General features: G+C 52.5%; 1 protein-coding gene across 3 annotated transcripts in view; it reads right to left on the reverse strand.

Annotated features, from left to right (window-relative positions):
• EPHB2 (EPH receptor B2) overlaps nt 1-19,965 on the reverse strand; it is a 184,400-nt gene that overhangs the window by 20,496 nt on the left and 143,939 nt on the right. For all 3 annotated transcript variants that reach the window (XM_082448782.1, XM_082448780.1, XM_082448781.1), the window contains exon 6: nt 5,085-5,209. In XM_082448782.1, coding sequence (XP_082304908.1) covers nt 5,085-5,209 — 125 coding nt within the window. The remainder of the gene's footprint in view (nt 1-5,084; nt 5,210-19,965) is intronic.

Genomic DNA, 19,965 nt, shown 5'->3' on the forward strand with positions numbered 1-19,965 from the left:
GGGGCAGGGACCTTGTCTGGTTCATCTCTGGGACCCCCAGGCTGGGCACATAGTATGTGCTCACTAACTACTGACATAATGAATGAATGAATGAAAGTTAAACTATTCATTCTATGAACCTGGGATGCAGTACCACAGTTGGCCACTAGGTGCCGCTGTCCAGCATGGGATGGGCTCAGGCTTGAAAAGGGGGATTGGATTCTGCAGATTGGGTGGCTGCCCGCTTAGAGGCTGGAAGTTTTAAGTTTCTGATTGTATGAGGAGATGGGAGGAAACTGTTGGTGGCATGGGTGCCTCGGGAAATTTAGGCACTAACCTGAGTGGATCCCTTCTCTAAAGCTAGGCACAGGACTGGGCAGGGGATTGAAAGTCATTTCAAATGCCAGTTCTTCCACTTCTTTGCACTGTGACCTTGGGAAAGACCCTTCACTTCCCTGAGCCCGTTTTCTATTCCGGAAAATGGAGCAATAAATGCCAACTTTTCAGGGTTGTTGTGAAGATAAAATTTGATCAGGTAGTGCTTGGCACATTGGAGATGCTCAAGAGCCATCAATTCCCTTCCCTCTCCCCTCTCTTTGAAGTTCCATTATCTGCATAAAGATTAAGCACCAACAGATTATGGGAAGAAATTTAGTACGAAATCCACTAGTGCTTAGTTTAGGTCCTTACCCAATGGACCAATGAGGCACTGGTTGCATTTCTTAAGCCCTCTCAGCCTCGGTGTTCTCATCGCTAAAGTGGGATAACACCACTATGTACCATACAGGGTGATTGTGGAGATTTAATGGGAAAAAAAGGGGAAAGTTTTTACCATAGTCTCTAGGACACCTAAAGACTTAGTAAATGTAGGCTACCACCATCACTGTTATCATCAACACGTGACAGAGTAGGCCTTCACCAATGGTCATTAAATGAATGAGTGACTGCAAAAGTGAATGAATGAGTGACAAACGTCTCCACGTAGATACAACTCCATGTACACTGGGCAACAACCTGAATGCAGCCTGGACTTTCATAGTTCACTCCCTCCTCCCCCAACCATTGCTCCCTCTGTCTGGAATATCCTTTCCCTACATTTCTGCCAAGTAGAAGTTTCTGTTGAATAAACACATAAATCGATGTGGCCTACGAGGGCCCATCCGCCTCACAAATGACTCTTCTTGAGCTCTTGGAGAGCCAAAGGGAGCGTGAACCTGTGTGCTTCAGGGCAGCTGCCAAAGGAGGCCACCTCCCCTGGGATGCCAGAACCAATGGAAACGGCCAACCATGGTCTGGCTAACACCATTCGTCAGCGGCATCCAGAAGCCTTCCAGCAAAGTGGTTGTCAGCTCCGGGCTCCGGGCAGGCTGGGAAATCCCAGTGGAGCTGGGGAAAGGCCAAACGGAGAGCCTGCTCCAAAAGAGCCCTTTCTAAAGAAGGAAAGGAGGAGTGGGAAGGATGATGGGGGTGGGGCCCACAGGGGACTGCAGGGCTCAGTTCCTAATATCCCTACCTGGGAGGATCTGGAGCATTCATTAAAGAAATCAATTGCAGGCACCAGGAGGATGCTGGAGTGTTGGTTAAGAGCCGGCTGTGGACTTATCAGAAATAAATCTCGCCACTAGCAGCCCGGCTCTCCCTCCCCAAGGGCGGGGCTGACTCAGGAAAGTAGAGGTGGTGGCTGGGATGTCACAACTCAGGGATAGAAGCCACGTCTGGTTCTCCTCCTCACCCTCTGCTGGTGTCTTCTCCGACACTTTCATCAACAACTTTTTCTTTCTCTCCTTAAATCCTGCCTTTCTCCTGGATCCTATCCTTCCACTTCTGTGTTTCCTCTGCACCCTCTCCTGTCTGTTCTTGGCTACATCTCCCTACCCCTGGCAAGCACTGCACCTACATCTGCAAATCACAAACCCACATGTGCCCCCAGGAAAAGGCACCACCATCCACTGGGAGTCATCTTTCACATCTCCCTGGTCCCCTGAGTTCCAAAATATTGCCTGATTTTTTCAGCTTCTCACCATCTCTGCTGCCAGCCCTCCAACTCCACGCCACCATCATTTCTCTCTTGGCATCCCATAAGAGCCCGGCGCTGGGTCTACCGTGTCCCTGGGACCCCCCTTGCAGTCTATTCTCCACATGGCAAGTTGTAGGAATCTTTAAAGTAACAGGAGTCAGATCACATCCTTCCAGAATCTCCTGATGGCTTCCTATCATACTCTATTAAATTGAATCCAGACTCTAACGGCCTGGAAGTCCCACCACAACCCCACCCCGCCTCCCTCCCCAAACTCCTCCCCTACCAATCCCTCCCTTGTTCTGGTTGCTCCTGCCACTCTCGCCTTCTTTGTTCCCTGAATGCAGCGAGCACACTCCTGCCCCCAGGGCCTTTGCACATGCTGTTCTTGCCATCTGGAATGACCCTGCTCTCATCACTTGTCTGTCTGGTTAACTCCTAGCATCTTTCAAGGCTCTGCTCAAATGTAACCTAAATGAAGATTTCCTCTCATCCATGCCAGGATTATGATGCCCCCATGAAACCTTTGCTGGCCCTTTTGTGGCCTGTAGCACATCCTGTCTAATGGCTATTTGTGTCTGAACCTGTCTTTTCCCTTGGACTGTGAAATCCCTGAGGCCTTCAGGCATGTCTGGTTACTCTGAGTATTCCAGGCATCCAGCAGCCCAGCCCAAAGCTGGTGACAGTGAATGTTGAACGAACCAGAGTCCATCTCCCCACTGGCAGAGCCAAGCTGTCTCTTTCTGCACCCAGGCCCTGTGAGGAGGGGTTGACAGAAGTAAGGCCACGTCTCATCACAGCTGTCCCTCAGGTCTGCCCCTCTCTTGCCATTTGTGCCTAAAATTCTCCATCAGGGCCTGATCCTGTCCACCTCTTAACAGTCATCCCAGAATATCCCTGGGAGAAAACTGGGAGGCAGGAGGGCCAGGTGAAGTCTTCCACTTAGCAGCTGGGTGCTCTTGGACAAGCTACACAATTTCCCTGTGCCTCAGTTTCCCCTCCTGTCCAGTGAGACGAATAGCACTGCTGCAAGGATGAATGAGGTGACAGAGGTGATGTGCTCAGCCCGTAGTGGGCACTCAGGAAATGTGAGCAGGTGGTAACTCTGGCTGCTGCAGGGCCTGCTGGTCCTGCCACCCCTGGCAGGGGCCTGGGGATGCCCGGGTAGCGGCAGAAAGTAGGACAGAGCTGCCTCCTGGTTCACACCTCCATCAGCCTCCCCAGCCCCTCCCTTCTCGGTAGGAAATGGGTCGTAGGCAGGACCCGCGCCGGGATTTCTCATTTCCGTTCCAATCTTTGGGGACAAATGCTTTCAGTTTCATTTAATCATAAAGCTTCTTAATTAGTTTTTTTTTTTTTTTTTTTTAATTCTGAGCTGCTAAGCTGTCCCTACCAGAGGGGGTGGAAGTGCTGGCTTCTGCAAAGCCTGGGGCTTCCTGGGCCTGGCAGCAGCTGGTCCAGCTACCCTGGGTGCCCAGCTACTTTAAGGCTCTCCAGGGCCCAGCAAGGGTGGAGTTGCTTCCCTCACCTCATCCCAGCTCAGGCCGTCTAACAACACCTCAAGCACCTACTGTGTGCCAGGCGAGGGACACAGCAGAGATAAGGCAAGGTCTCCACTCTCTACCAAGGCCACGGGAAGGGATTCACTCACTTATTTATTCAGCCAATGTTTATCAAGTGTCTCCTTGGTGCCAGGCCCAGGGCGCTGGGAACAGGTGGTGTACTGGACAGATGTGGTCCCTGGTCTCTCGGAGTGCACTGCTTAGACGAGGGGATGAGCGAGGAAGCAATCACAAAGCAGCTGGGTGAGGCTGGGTAGGTGTTTGCCAAACCTCTGAGACTCACCAAAGTTTGGCCGATACAGGGGTTAATAGAGTGGGAGGGCTGGGCTGGGGCTCGGAACGCGGGCCCCAGCAGGGCTGGCTGGAACTGCCTCCCCCTCTCTTCCTCTCAGTCGTTAGGGAGAGCTTTTCCATCCTTTTCTGTTTCCCAGTGGGCTTACCCTCAACTAATGTACTTCCTGTAGTCATTTACAACCTAGTCTGAATGGGAGTCCAGTGACCCCTTTCCCAGGGACAGTCTCTGTGGCTATTTGGTGCCTCAGGGAGCAGTTAAAAATGTCATTATCCAAAAGAGAGAGCTTCCTGAGCCTCTGATGTCCAGCTGCTCTGTCCCCTGCTGTCTCTGTACTGTGCAGGCCCCACATTCAGATGTGTTGAGCTCACCTGGCCTTACATCATGTAGCTCTTGCCCACTGAGAAGCAGGCAGGGCAGAAGAGGGAGGAAGGGAAAGCACACTTGTCTCTGCTGAGGGCCAGGCAATGCTGGGCACTACACCTGCCTTTTCTCCTTAACCTTCACAGCCGCCATGCGAGAGAGGTGGTCTCATTTGTATTTGACACAGGGGGAAACTGAGGCTCAGAGAGAGAAAGATGCCTGCCCAAGGTCACACAGCTGGTTATGGATGGAGCTGGGATTTGAACCTACAGCTTCTCATTCCTCGTCCAATGCTCCTTCTTCTACACCAGTGGCTTCCAACCCTGGGTCCCTGAAGGGAGCAATAAAGGTCTGATTTAAAAGCTCAAAGAGAAATCACTCTCTCCCCATACATACCAAGGGCACTCAGGCAAACAAAAACAAGTGTTTTAGCTGGAATCAGAGCAACATGGGGAGGGAGCTCCACCCTCTCACCCTGTACAGAAGCTCTCTTGAGCAGTTTCAAATCTCTGCTTCAGAATGGGTAAATGACTAATTATTACTTAAGAAATGCAGCTTTTGGGAAAACCAGTTTTTTCAGAACATCAGGCCCATCAAAATCAAGATGAAAGGGGTCTTGGTGGGGAAAGGGCTGTGACCATTGCATTTTACTGAGATTGTGGCCTGATCCCCTAGACCAGAAAAGCAAGACTCAGAGAGGTCAAGGCAACTGCCTGAGGTCTCACAGCTGGGGAGGAGTGGAGCTGAGGCCAGGGCTCTTTCCGCTTCACCGGACTGCCTAGTCTTGCGGGATGATAGAACCCCAGAACCCAGCCTGGACGGGGGCCCTGTGGGAGCGGGGAGTGGGGAGAGTGCCCAGGAGCACACGTACCTTCTCATAGTACTGCAGCTCGTAATCCAGGATGACGCCATTGGGCTGGTCGGGCTGGGACCACGACAGGGTAATGCTGTCCACGGTGCGGCTCACCTGGTGCATGATGGACACGGCCGATGGAGCTGGAAGAGAGGTCAGAGGTCAGGGGTCAGGCGTGGGCATGAGAGGGTGCAGCTTCTGGCCCAGCCTCAAAGGTGCCCAGACAGAGACCTATGGGACCACAGAGGGGAAGGCATCTGGCTTAGGCCACACAGCCAGCCTGGGGAGCCGACAGGGTGCAGGGCCGCAGGTGCTGCTCTCATGGGGCACCTTCAGATTACAGACACCGACAACTCCAGCCATCCCTGGGGAAGCTCAGCCACATCAAGTCAAGACAGATGCATTGGGCCCCTTCTCTGGTCTGGCCCCAAGTGGGTTGGACGAAATGTTAATTCATTCTCTCTTGGAGCTTCCAGTCTACTGAACCAGGGGACATACAGACCCTAGACATGGTGACGGGGCTCTGGGACAGGGAAGCAGAGACGGTGGGAGATTCATTCACTCCTTCAACAAACGTGCATTGAGTGCCTCCTATGTGCAGGGATACTGCAGTGAATAAAGATGACTGGGAAAAATAAATATATAAAAATAAATCCATAGTTACTATGGATGACAGTTTGGTGGTTCCTTAAAAAGTTAAACATAGAATTACCATATGATCCAGCCATTCCACTCCTAATCATATACCCCAAAGAACTGAAAACAGGTACTCAAGCAAATATTTGTATATGAATATTTATAGCAGTACTATTCACAACAGCTAAAAGGTGGGAACAACCCAACTGTCTATCAACAGATGAATGGATAGACAAATTGTGGTATACACATATAACAGAATATTATTTAGGCATAAAAAAGAATGAAGTACTAATGAAGTACACTACAATGAGGATAAAGCTCAAATACATGCTAAGTGAAAGGCAGATGCAAATTGTATGGTCACATATTGTATGGTCCCATTTATATGAAATATTCAGAATAGGTAAGGTGATAGAGACAGTAAGCAGATTAGTGGTTGCCAGGGGCTGGAGGAGGGAGCATGGGGAATGCTGGGTATGGGGTTTTCCTTGGGGTGATGAAAATGATTTGGCACTGGATAGAGGTGGTAATTGCCCAACACTGTGAATGTACTAAATGCCACGGAACTGTACACGTTAAAATGGTTAATTGCATGTTACGGAATTTCACCCATCCCTCCCAGCAGCGTTGCTAGTGCCCTCATGGAGGGTTGTTAGATGTAGGAGACAAGATGTCAGAGGAGGGACTTCCCTGGTGGCGCAGTGGTTGAGAATCTGCCTGCCAATGTAGGGGACACGGGTTCGAGCCCTGGTCTGGGAAGATCCCACGTGCGGAGCAACTAAGCCCATGTGCCACAACTACCAAGCCTGCACTCTAGAGCCTGTGAGCCACAGCTACTGAGCCCGCATGCCACAACTACTGAAGCCCGCACGCCACAACTACTGAAGCCCGTGTGCCTAGAGCTCGTGCTGTCCGACAAGAGAAGCCACTGCAATGAGAAGCCCGCACACCGTGTTGAAGAGTAGCACCCGCTCGCCGCAACTAGAGAAAGCCCGTGCGCAGCAACGAAGACCCAACACAGCCAAAAATTAAAAAAAAAAAAAGATGTCAGGGGAGGCTGTGTTTAGTGCTAGAAGGACCCTTAGAAATAATTTAGTCCCATCCCCTCATTTTACAGGTGTGGAAACTGAGGTCCAGAGAGGGTTGTGAGCTGCCCAAGGTCACAGTGAGTTCAAGCTTGCTGCCCCTTCCTTGATTCCTTCTTTCACAGAGCATCCATGCCTGTGCTTTTTGCCTTCTCCTCAAATGAAACAAACCTGCACAAAGCACCTACAACGTGTTGGCCATGGCCCTGGGCCCTTCACACGTGTGTGTCCTGAGCTGACTGTCAGTGAGGGGGCAGTATTAGCCCCACCGACAGGTGCAGACCACAAAGCTCAGAGCAGCACAGGGCTTCCTGAGATGACACAGCCCGTCCGTGGGGGAGCCGGCACTTGAACCCAGGTCTGCCACTCTCCAGAGAAGCGTTTGTCCATGAGTCCTGACCCGGTCCTTCCCTATGGTGTGACTGGAGCAGAGCCCCCTTGCCTCTCTGGGCCTGAGGTTTTCATGGTCCCAGGAGGGGCTGAGGACTCACCAGGGTGAGAGGAGCACCTCCTGCAGTCTCTCCTGGCTCCTGGGCAGGTCCATGACAAGCGGATGCCCTGTCTTGACCATCACGGTGATTCCTGAAGGAGGCTGAGGCTGACCCTTCTCCTCCCACCCAAATCCTGCTTTCCAGGGCCTCTGACCACACTGACATGAGCGTGGGTCAGGGACCGGTAGGGGCTCCTGGAGGATTAGTGCTTGGAGATCCTCGCCTGTTTCCTGCTCTGTCTCTGTCCCTTTGTCCCCAGCGTGGAGGGAGCTGTCTATTGGTCAGAAGACCCAGGCCCTGCTCTCTGGCCTGCTACTAACTGACTGGGCAACCTTGGGCAAGTGACCCCCCTCTCTGGACCTGGTTCCTCCTCTGCACCATGGGCACAGCTGGAAGATCCCTGTGATCTTGCAGCTCACATGTTCCCTGCCTGTCCTTCCTGGTTAGCCCTTGTCCTGGAGTTGGATCAGCCCAGGGGCCAGCGTGGGCTGAAAAGGTCTAGGCTTCCCTCCAGCACCCCAAGGAACTGTGGAAAATTGTCCCAAGACACCCCAGATGGGGTGGTACCACCCAGAAGAAGGACTTGGACCCTGGCCTAGGTGTCCCTGAAGAGCCTCTGTTCTTTCTGCCACCCCTCCCCCACTGTCCCCCCCAAGAGAGGGCTGCCTGTCCCTCAGCTTGGCTCCTTGCCCTGCCAGGGGCAGTGGGCCTTCTGGGGAGATCAGGAACCCAGCTCCCAGCAGTTTCCTCCTTAGTCAAACAAGGAGACTCTGTCTTCCTTGTTCCCTGCCAGGGTATCAAGAAGACCCAATCCAGGGCTTCCCTGGTGGCGCAGTGGTTGAGAATCTGCCTGCCAATGCAGGGGACATGGGTTCGAGCCCTGGTCTGGGAAGATCCCACATGCCGCGGAGCCACTAGGCCCGTGAGCCACAATTACTGAGCCTGCGCGTCTGGAGCTTGTGCTCCGCAACAAGAGAGGCCGCGATAGTGAGAGGCCCGTGCACCACGATGAAGAGTGGCCCCCACTTGCCGCAACTAGAGAAAGCCCTTGCACAGAAACGAAGACCCAACACAGCCATAAAATAAAATAAAAAAAAAAAAAAAGAAGAAGACCCAGTCCAAAGGAGGGGCCCCACCAACCACTGCTTATTGACATCTACTAATGCTGGGCTATGTCCTCAGTACCCACGCACCCATTTAATCCTCACAACAAGCTGTGAAGCAGACCTCCTTCAGCCCGTTTTGCAGATGGGGAAACTGAGAATCACAGTAAAGGGACTTGCCTGAAGCTACATAGATAGTAAGTGGCTGGACAGAGCAACATATTCTCATGCTTCATGAAGTCACTTGAAGGGCTTTCAGGGCTGTGTGTATGTGTATAATAATAACAAGGAAAAAGCCACTAACCTAACACTTACTGAGCTCTTATTCTGTGCCAAGCCCTGTTCCACGTACTCAACACCTATTAACACAGGTGTAACACAGAATTCTCACAACTGCCCTATGAGCTGAGGGCTATTAACATCCCCAGTTTATAGATGGAGACACTGAGGCTTGGAGCTGTTCAGTGACCTGCTCAAGGCTCATGCGGCAAGGCAGTGGAGGGCTAGCCCTTGAACCTGGTGGTTCAGGCTCTTTACCAGCGCAGCCCTGGTTACCATGCGGTCAGCCCAGTTCCAAGTAAATGCTCACCGGAAATTAATGAGGAAATTGCTAGATCCCTGTGGAGGAGTGGTCAGAGCTCTCGGTGTCTTGGTTTCCTCATCTGTAAAGTGAGCCTAATGGTAACGTGCCTTGGGGGCTGTTGTGAGGACAGATGAATGAAAGCATTTCAGGTGCTCAGTGTGGTGCCTGGCACGTGGTCAGCTCTGTGAGTGTTCACGGGTATCACTAGGCACTGGCCACTGTGCACTGAGCAGCTGACCAGCGTCATTCTGTTTGATCCTCTCAACAACAGTGTGGGATGGGGGTTAATAGCTGCAATTTGCAGAAGAGGAAACTGAGGCTCAGAGAGGTGTGGTGACTTCCCCAAGGTCACACAGCTAGTGAGGAGCTGAGCTATGCCTGAAGCTGAACTATCCTGCCCCAGCTCTTTTCCCTGCTGTCCCTCAGAGCTGGTCCTACTCTCTGTCCCCTCCCTCCTCGACCCTGTCTCCAGTCCCAGCCCCACTCCTCCCTCTGGAGCCACCATTGTGTAGAGCTTGTTCTCCTGGACTTCTGGCGGCCCTGGCTCCTCTGTGAGGCCCGAGCTGTCTGTCCCTCTCTCCAGCCTGTCGTAGTCAGCTCCCCGTTGAAAACAACAAAATTAGTCCTTTTGGAGTTTCCCAGATCTGGGCTAATCTGGGGGATCCTGGCTGGGGGCTTACCCTTCCTACTGGCCCAGGAAGCACCCCGCCCCCAGGCCTCCCCTAAGCTTCTCAGCCCCTCTCAGACGAAACACAAGGCAGTGTGACCACTCAGGGGGGGTGTGTACGTGTGTATGTGTGCGCGTGCGCTCGTGTGCACGCATTCACATGCACTGGAAAATCAGTGAGGATGCTTTAAACTCAGCCACTAGGGATTCGAGGAGGGATATGCCCTGCCCCTGCCTCCAAGGGTCTGAGGATAATTCTGGTGTGAGGGGCTGGATGAGGTCATCTTCAGGGCTCCTTGGAATGCTGGGATCTCTCACCAAGGTGGGAGGGGTATGTATGTGGCGGGGAGGGTGTGCTGCCACTGCACGTCCGTGGAGCATCAGACACGCACTGAGCCCGTAGGGATAGGTGAGGGGTATTCTCATTAAGCCGCCACTACGTGCATTTACCTAGTGGTTCCTGCTGAGAACTGTAGAAGGCTCGGCTAAGGAAATTCCAATCCAGCCCCCAGAAGGGCAGTCTAGGTTAGTGGCTGGGAGCCCAGAGGTGGAATCAGACAGACCTGCATGCAACTCCCTACTCCTCCACTCCTCAATATTGTGACCTTGAGCAAGTTCTCTTAACCTCTCTGAGCCTCAGTTTCTATACCTGTCCAATGGGGACCCTTACCTGGCAAGGATGCTGTGAGGATGAAAAGAGAAATGCAGGTAAAGGTTTAAGTGTGATGCCCAGCACCATCAGGAGGGAGATATTATTAAGACTATTTCAATAGAGTAGAATGCTACCCAGGGCTGGGGGTTGGAGGAAATGAGATGTTGGTCAAAGGGTAAAAACTCCCAGCTATAAGATGAATAAGTTCTGGGGACCTATTTACAGCAGGGTGACTATAATTAACAATTCTGTATTATATACTGGAAAGTTAAGAGAGTAGATCTTAAATATTATCAACACACACACACACACACACACACACACACACACACACACGCAGGTAATTATGTGAAGGGATGGAGGTGTTAACTAACCTTACTAAGGCAATCATTTTGCAATATACATGTGTATCGAAACATCACAGTGTACTCCTTAAACTTGCATATGATCTATGTCAATAATATCTCAAGAAAGCTGGAAAAAAATTTCAATTCAGAGTCACTGTGATGTTGGCACGGTACTGGGTGCTGGGGCTCAAGAGAGGAACCTTGCAGGGTCTCTGCCTTCCAGGGGGCACAGTCTAATGGAGAAGGCATATTTGTTTCAGTCCAATGAGTGCCTGCTCCAGGCTGGGCACCATACTAGGCAGTGGAGAAACCATGAGACTTGGACTTGGTGTGGAGCTCCTGGATCCAAGCCCCCGTTTTGGAACTCGGCCAAGGTGATCCAGTCCCAAGCAGGGGTGAAGCTGCTCCTTCCACATCTCTCCCTGCAATTTCACCTCCCAATAATGTAGGTGAAAGTGGTAGCGTATGTCCCTATAGATTACTGGACTTTTCCAACTTGAGTGGGAGTAAGGAGATAACCAGGAGACCTTGTTAAAACTCGTATTACTGGGCCCCTCCTCCCGCCCCCAGAGATTCTGGTTCAGCTGGTCTGGGATGGGGTCTGAGAATCTGTAGTTCTAACAAGCTCCCAGGTAATACTGATGCTGCTGGCCTGTGGCCCATATTTTTAGGAGTAGTGGATTCAGGGCCAGAGAAGGGAAGTAACTTGTCCAAGGTCACACAGCAGGTAGAGGTGGGCCCGGGTCTAGAGTCTAGATCAGCTGAGTCCTCATCTAGTGTATTTTCCACCCACCATGCTGCTTCTCCCAGCCCAGCTCTGCCCAAGACAGCCCCTCTCATCTGCCCAGGCTAGAGTATTCCTCCGGGGCCCACGGACTCAGAGTCTTGATGCAGTGGTACAGGTAGTTTCAGGAGAGGCACAGGGATGGGGCTGCAGAGGAAGGTGGGGGCCAGACCTCCAGGCCGAGGAGTTGCTTTGTCGCAAAGGCACTGGGGAGCCACAGAAGGACTGCAGTAGGGGTGGCAACCTGTTCCTTAACTAAAACACAAGCTTGTCATCTGGACAACCTCTGGATGCCCCATGATGCCTTAAAAAAAAAAAAAGGGAAGGCTCCACAGCTAACACCTAACACTTTCTTGTTCGCTCTACACCAGGCACTTTTCCAAATGCTTTACGTCAATTAACTCATTTAACATTCATAGCAACCCTGAGAGGCTGGTATTACTGTTATACCCATTTTATAGGTGAGGAAACGGAGGCACTGAAGTATGAGGTAACTTGCCCAAAGTTACCAAGCAGTGGAGCTGGGATTTGAACCCAGGCCCACCCAAGTCCAGCATCTCCTCTCCCCTCCATTGGCTGTGGCCGATGCAGGCTGACCACAGAGGTCTTGAAACCAGTGGGCCTCAGAGGGCTGCTGCAAAGCTAACTCGGTCCGGCTCTGGCTGACTCCCCTCACCCACCACCCACCCGGCCGCCCTGGCTCTGGGCGCTCAGCTGTTGGTGGAGGCAGGTCCCCCACAGCCATGGGGGTCTGGGCTTGGCGGGCTTAGCTGGCAGGCTTGGGTTACAGGCAGCTAACTCAGGCTCTGATCCCATAAGCCCCGTAACCCTGGGTGTGGCAAGGAGGAGGCATTTGCTGGGAAGATGATCAAGGCGGGCCAGTGAGGGCCAAGCAGGGCTGGCCTTTCTCCTGGAATCCAGGGGGATTAACGGCGGAGAAAAGGGAACAGCTGGATGTTCTCCCATCCCTCCTGCTGCCCGCCGCCCACCCTGAGGTGTCAGGTTTCCCTGTAAGTTGGTCTTTAGGGAATTCTGGTATTTTCAATTACCAGCCAGGCACACCGGCAGGGGGATGGGATCAGTGGCGGCCCGTGACCCCTGCAAGGAGATGGAGCCCCAGGGAGCAAGCACAAAAGAGGCTTGTGGTCGAGAGGTTAGGGGAGGCTGGCCAGGCAGGGCCTGCTCGGTGGCGGGAGCAGGTGGTCAGGGGCCCTGCTGCCCCCAGCGAGCCCTGGGGGAGCTTCCAATCTCTTCACCAGCTGAGACCTGGGGAAGTAGCCTTCCCTCTGTGTGCCTCGTTCCCCCTCAGGGCATTGATCCCTACTGAGTCCATGGAGTTGCCCTAATTCCTGTCTTCTGACATCCTTTACACATAAGAAAAATAAATCTCCATTTGGTCTAAGCGACTATGGTAGACTGGTTGTATTACTTGCCTCTCTGTCTCTGTATCCTTTGCCCTGTAATTTGTGTAATCCCCCTCTGACCCTGGCTCTGGGCTTGGCCGTGTGACTCGCTCCGGCCAATAGAATATAAGCAAATACGACATAAGCAGAGGCTTGAAAAAGCCCTCGCGTGTATCTGCCAGCTGTCTAGGTGCCCCGCCATGGCCACGAGAACACGCCCAGGCCGACCTGCTGGAGGATGAGATACATGGAGCAGAGCTGTTGCCCCAGTTGTCCCCACCAGGGCCATTCCTGACCAGCCCACAGCACTCAACCCCAAACATGCAATAGAGCCCTGACAAAATCCAAAGAGAAGAGGTGCTGAGCAACTCGGAGTAGCTGGAGCGCAAACGTATGAATGCTCCCCGCCAAGACCCATCCAACCAGGAGACTCACGAACTAGATAAGTGCTTCTTGCTTTTACGCCATTGCTTTTGCAGTTGATTGCTAAACAGCATACTGTGGCAGCCTGTTACAGGCAAGCTGAACCAATCTTAGCTGATAGTCTAGGCGGGCAGTGCCTCCCCTGCAGAACGCTTGGGAGGATCAAAGAGGACGACGCATTTAGAGCACTCAGCCCAGGGAGGGACGTTGCCCTCTCCCTCTCTCTTCCTTTCCCCAGGCATGGGCCTCACTGGGGGCCCTCTTGTCCTATCTCTCTCTGATCCTCTCCGCCCCCAGGGAGAGAAGTAGGTGAGTACATGATCATGTCAGTTCTAGAGACCAGCCACTGTGTGCCCGCTCCACAGGAGGGCAAAAGGATCAGAGGAGAACATGGCTGGCAGAAAGGGCTTTGGAAAGTCAAAAATTTTTCCATGAGAAAGCCATGTGGAGTGGTGTCACGGACAGAGACTCTGACACCTGGCGAGGGTGTTAGAGACCAGCTCTGCCAAGGGCCTGCTGTATGATCTTGGGCAGCCACTTAGGAACCTCTCTGGGCCTCAGTTTTCCTCTCTATAAAAGGAGGTGTTTGCACTGGATGAATGCTGATGTACTCTGACTTACGTGTGCATGTGATAGGCAGAATAACGGCCCCCAAAGATGTCACGACCTAATCCCGAAATCTGTGAATACGTTATCTTACATGACAAAAGAGACTTTGCAGATGTGATTAAGGTTATGGCCCTTGAGATGGGAGATTATCCCGGATTATCCAGGTAGACCCACTCTAATCACTTGAGTCCTTAAAAGAGGAGAATCTTTCCCAGATGAGAGTCAGACGAGAGAGCGGGAGCGGGAGGGGGACTCGACACCCTGCTGCTGCTTGTGAGATGCAGGGGGGCCTCGTGCAAGGACCGGAGAGACGCCCCTGGGAGCTAAGGGACCTCCCAGCTGACAGCTGGCAAGGAATCGGAGACCTCAATCCTAAAAACACATGGAGTTGAATTCTGCAGACACCCCAGTGAGCGAGGAAACAGGTCATCCCTTAGAGCCACCAGCAGGGAACACAGTCCTGCTGACACTTGATTTTAGCCTGATGAGATCCAGACTAGACTTGTGACCCACGGAACTGTAAGATAAGAACCGCGTGTCATTGTAAGTTGCTAAGTTCGTGGCATTTTGTTGTAGTAGCAATAGGAAACTAACACACCTTCTGATTTCATTTTTAAGTCTAGCTGCCATCTATTGTGCCCGGTGCTTTGCCCACATTATTACTAACTTGGCAACCGTCTTGCAAAGCTGGGATGATGGAAACATGCCCATTTTGAAGGTGAGGATTCTAAGGCTTAGAGAAGTAAGGTTCCCTAGACAGCCTGGTCACATAGCTTGGAAAGGGGTGTGCTGGATGAGGGCGGAGTTTGTCAAGTTCAGCACTGATGCCTTTTTTTCCCACACGACCCCCTAGGACATGATGATGGGGGATCTTCCTAACTGGTCAGTCAGTATGGGTGGCCCCAAAGGCTGCATTTGCTCAGCCAGGCTGTGGTGTGGCAGGTCTAGGTACACAGCTTGCCCTGCCTGTGCAGAAGGCTTGGATCCAGCCAACACTGGGCCCTGAGTATGCAGTGATGTAATTATTCAGGCTCTGCCAGCGACTTGCCTGGTGGGCAAGTCATTTAACTCTTAACACCTTGCTTTCCTTACCTGTAAGATAGGAGAATAATAGAACCCACTGAGGTTGGGGAGATTCATCATTCAGGACTTGGTATCTGGCAAAAATAATAAACCACTTGCCAAATGTGAGCTATTGTATGATTCGAGTGAACACAGAACGATCTCTGCTTTTTGAGTGCCTGCCATCCCAGGCAGCCTGTGAGGTACCTTGAGAACATGAGGTCAAAGCCTCACAGCATCCCGCAAAGAGGGGGTGGTAAGGAGGCCCATAAGGAAGATGCGATCGGACGCAGGCTAAGTGACTTGTCTGGGGCTAAGTGCCGGTGAGCAGCTAGGCTTGATTCAGAACCAGGTTTGTTTGCCTGATTCCAAAGCCCAGACCCTTCCCTCCACCCCTGGGACCAGGCAGAGGTGCAGCTCTTCAGGGCTCGCTTGGGGTGACAGTGTGTCCGCTGCAGCCCTGGAGGGAGGCCCGGAGTACTGGGGACAGCCCCTAGCATAGGCCCCACGTTGCTGAAATGCTGCCTGCACCTAGGTCTGCATGGCTGCCTGCGCCTTGTCATTCGGATCTCAGCTCACATGCCACCTCCTCAGAGAGGCTCTCCTCTGATCCTCTGATGCCGCCGAGGCTCGCCCTCCCCCTCCCGTCCATCTCTATGTTGTCTTGTTTGTTTGTGTTGGGGACCGTGGACGCTGCAGAGCCAGACTGAACCCTGCGTCTGCCCCTTCCCAGCTGAGTGAGCCCGGGCACGTGCTTGACCTCTCCCAATCCCGTTTCCTTATCCTCCAAGTGGGGATACGCAGCCCAGCCTGGCCTCCTGTCTCTGGGGGGCCCTGAGAGGACTCGTGAACACGGGCGGAAAGGCATTCTGGAGTGGCGGAGTATAGTTCGAAGGCAGCGTGACGGCTTTATGAAGTCAGACGACGGCTCTGGCCCTGGTGAGTGCCAAGGGATAGCGAACAAGGCCCAGCACTTGCCCAAAAGAAATACTTTTTCCTTATAAGGCCATGAGCTAGATATTTATATATTGAATTTTAGGGTCCGATTAAAACCGAGCACTGAATGCATTTGTCTGGAAATCAAGTCCCCAGTCTTGTTTTCCAGCCTCATCGTACTTCTCCACACCCCACCTCACTCCATGCTTCTCTGGACCCCTCGGCAACTGCTCACCAAGCATACATTGTGGTGTGCCCCTGTCTAGGCTCCAGGAGAACCACAGTGAGGGAAAGGAGACTCACTGTGAACCAATGAGTGGTGATGGTGGGGAGACAGGAATGAAATGATCAAAGACGTGAAGCTAAAATCTCAGCCACAGGAACTTGAGGGCCATGGTGCTGGGGGCATGTGACCAGGTCAGGAAAGTCAATGAAGATGAGCTAGGTCAAAAGGAAGGGGGAAATGGGGCAAAGCATTCCAAGCAGTGGGAACAGCATTTGCAAAAACCCTGTGGCAGAGAAGCTTGGTGCCTTGGAAGAAGAGAAAGGAGACCTCTCCCTCCAGTCTGCCTTTTGTACTTCCCTCTCCTAGGATACCTTCTTCTCCACACGATTCCATCTCTGCTGATTAGAAGCTTCTCTACTCTTCAGAGCTAAGCTCAAATGCCTCCTCTTCAGGAAGCCTTCCATGGCATGCCTTTCTCCCATTCCCCAGGAGGAAATGATTTCTCCTGCCTGTGATCTCCCTCACCTCCCAGACCCCTCCTTGGGTCCTCATTTATGCCATCTAATATGTAAACTCTGTCCATGTCTTATCTTCCCAACCAGGGCATAAATCTCAATGGCAGGAACCGTGTTTTCTACAGTGTAGACTTGGAGTTTCATGGTCCTGGGTTTAAATCCTAGTTGAGCCCACTTAGTAGCAGGACCTCGCATAAATGATTCCAGTTCTCTGGGCCTCTGTTTCCTCCTCTGGCAAAGGGGGATAGTGCGGTGAGGGTGTGTGTGGCTGCACAGCCCCCAGCTGGGCTCTGGGCATCTATGAGAGAGGGGGGGCTTGTTAAGGGGCTTGGAACAAAGAGGAGGGGGAAAGGGTGGTTATGACCCAGAAAGCCTCAGGGCTTTGAGGGCTTACAGGGGCTTGGACTCACTTAGACCTGAATTTCCCAAATTTGTCTGATGCTAAGAAACACTTGAGCCACTTGTTAAAAATGCTGATTCCCAGGGCTTATTCCTGGGGTTCTGATTCAGCGGGTCTGGGGTCGGGGCAGGGGACCTGTGTTCTGAAAAAGTTCTCATACAGTTCTGACGTACAATTTGGTGGGGAAATTGAGGCCCAGAGGGAGGAACTGATTTTTCTCCAGTGTGATAGGCTGGATGGGTGATCTCAGCTCTGCCTCTGTTGTAACAGGATCACACACCCACACTCTCTGCCAAGGAGCCCTGCAGGGTGCGTTCACTGTGGATGACTGTGCCACAGGCAATGGCATGGGTTTATGTGGCCTGGCTTGGCTCGGCCACTTGTGTTCACACCATTCACCACAAGAGAAATAAGCCTGGGGGGCTGCTAGTCCAAGGAGAATGAGGAGACATATGGAACAGACTGAATCCAGCCCACATTCTGGAGCTCAGAGGACCTGGTGCCGATTAGCTAAACCCTAGCTGACCCAGAGACTAGTGAGTGAGAAAATAAATGTTATTATTGTAAAATACTGGGCTTGGGGGTGGTTTTGTTATGCAGCATCATTGCAGCAATAACTGACCAATACACTAAAGTCACATAACAAATGAATGACAAAACTGGGATTCAAACTCAGATCCCCTGTTCCTAACCCAGGGCTTGTTCCTCACTGCTTCTGCCTTTTAATCCTGAGGGCTCCCCCTGCACCCTCCTCTCTGGGAGCCCTCACTTCCACTCTGCCTCATCTCTCTATTCTCTGGGAACTTCCAGCTCCAGACAGGAGGGGTCCATCCCAGCAGCCTTTGCTGCTAATAAGCTGAGCTGGTTAAGTAGGCAGTTTGACACTCAGGGCTCCCATAATGGATGCAGGAGAGGCCTCCACAGCTAGGGAAAGAACTCCAGGGTCTCTGGGGAATTCTAGCTTCTCCCAGGTGAACAGAGTTCCCTCGCCTCCACCCCCACTGGGAGCCTGGCTTCCCTCACTCAGAGCTTTGTCAAGCTGGAGAGACTCACAGCCGAGGCTTCATAACCTGCCAGGTGTGTTTGCCAACAGCTGCTGGCTTTGGAGGGTTCTCTCAGATTGCCCTCCTTGAGTCAGCTCCATCCCAACCCCAACCTGAGGGGGGCTTAAATGCACCCACGGGCCTGCAAGCGCTGCAGCACATGCTCGTAACTGCACCCTCTCGGCCCAGCAGCACCACGAACGCTGACAAACAAAACCACGCTCCTTCCCACACACAAACACACAGACAGGCTGAGCCACCTTCAGATATACAAACTCAAGCTCAGACACAGCCCCCTCCATGCCCCTCAGATTCAGACACACCCATGCTCACAAATGCACGTATATGTGAGAAGCCACATGGCCAGTCATGTGCAATCACAAACACATGGTCACTCAGACGTATCCAACGACACACCACACATTCTCACCAATGTGCACACTCACACACGCACACTCACCAGACCCACAGTCCATGGTTCCTTGGATGCACCGTAGACTGTGCTGAGTGCTGGAGTCTGTAGACCTAGTCAATTCCTGCCTTGCACCCTGCCTAGCTTAGTGACTCAACTTCTCTGAGCGTCATCTGTGAAATGAGGACACAGGTTCCTCCTACTCCAGGAGGCCGGGGGATGGCAGTGAGGTCATGTGTGAAAGCACTCCTCAACCAGGCAGAGCTGGCTCCCCCTTCTCCTCCGTGTCCTTACGCATGCCCTTCCTCCTTCTCAAATTCCATTTATTCCTATCATTCCCTTCAAAATTCTGTTAGTCTTTCAAACTGCAGGTCAAATGCTGGCCCCTCCAGGAAGCCTTCCTGGACCTCCATCTCTGGATGCCCTGAGTGCTTACTGTGTGGGCCCCACCTGGCATCGGAAAGATAAGCTGGGCAGCCCATTCACTTTCTGTCCTGGAGTCTGACCTCCCTTGGCTCTACTTAGATGGGGCCCAGACCACACTTCACAGCAGGGGCTTGGCAAAGGTTGCTGAGTGAATAACTGGGGGGCACACTCACAATGCCAACCACAGAGTCTTCTGCAGGAACCACAGGAACCATAAGGTCCTTGAAATTCTCACATGGCCCTTGGGTGGGGATGAGGCTGGAAAGTGTCTCCTGGACCTGGCCATCTGGAGGTCCCAGGTGACCCTGAGGATAGTGGCTTTGGTGGAGAGGTAGGGCCGGAAGCCTGAGTGCAGTGGAGTGAAGAGGGGATGGGGGGAGGTAGTGAGACTGCATTGTTTGGCAACTTTTTTTTGTTGTAAAGGAAAGAGGGCAGATGATGGGGGTGCCACATGGGGTCACAGGAAGGATTATTACAGATGAGCCTGGGGAGAGGAGTTTTGGTGGAGTTAGACTGGAGGGGGCTGAAAGTTCAGAGGAAGCACGTGTGGAAACTGCTAGATGTCCACTGAAGTCTGTCTCCCCACCTTCTGCTGTGATGGAGGTTTGAGTTAGGCTGGGAGAGATTACATCTCCCAACCTCCTCTGTGGCTCGGCGAGGTCACGTGACCATGTTCTTTCCAGCGGACCATGCCCTGGAGCGATGGGCGCCACTTCTGCCTACCTTGTTTAAAACATATTGCTGGGCTTCCCTGGTGGCGCAGTGGTTGAGAATCTGTCTGCCAATGCAGGGGACACGGGTTTGAGCCCTGGTCTGGGAAGATCCCACATGCCGCGGAGCAACTGGGCCCGTGAGCCACAATTACTGAGCCTGCGCGTCTGGAGCCTGTGCTCCGCAACAAGAGAGGCCGCGATAGTGAGAGGGCCGTGATAGTGAGAGGCCCGCGCAGCGCGATGAAGAGTGGCCCCCGCTTGCTGCAACTGGAGAAAGCCCTCGCACAGAAACGAAGACCCAACACAGCCATAAATAAATAAATAAATAGAACTCAATTATTCTATACCCCAAACGAAAAAACAAATCTTAAACAAACAAA

This window comes from Balaenoptera physalus (assembly GCF_965194825.1).
Source record: "Balaenoptera physalus genome assembly, chromosome: 1".
In the NCBI taxonomy this organism is placed as follows: Eukaryota; Metazoa; Chordata; class Mammalia; order Artiodactyla; family Balaenopteridae; genus Balaenoptera; species Balaenoptera physalus.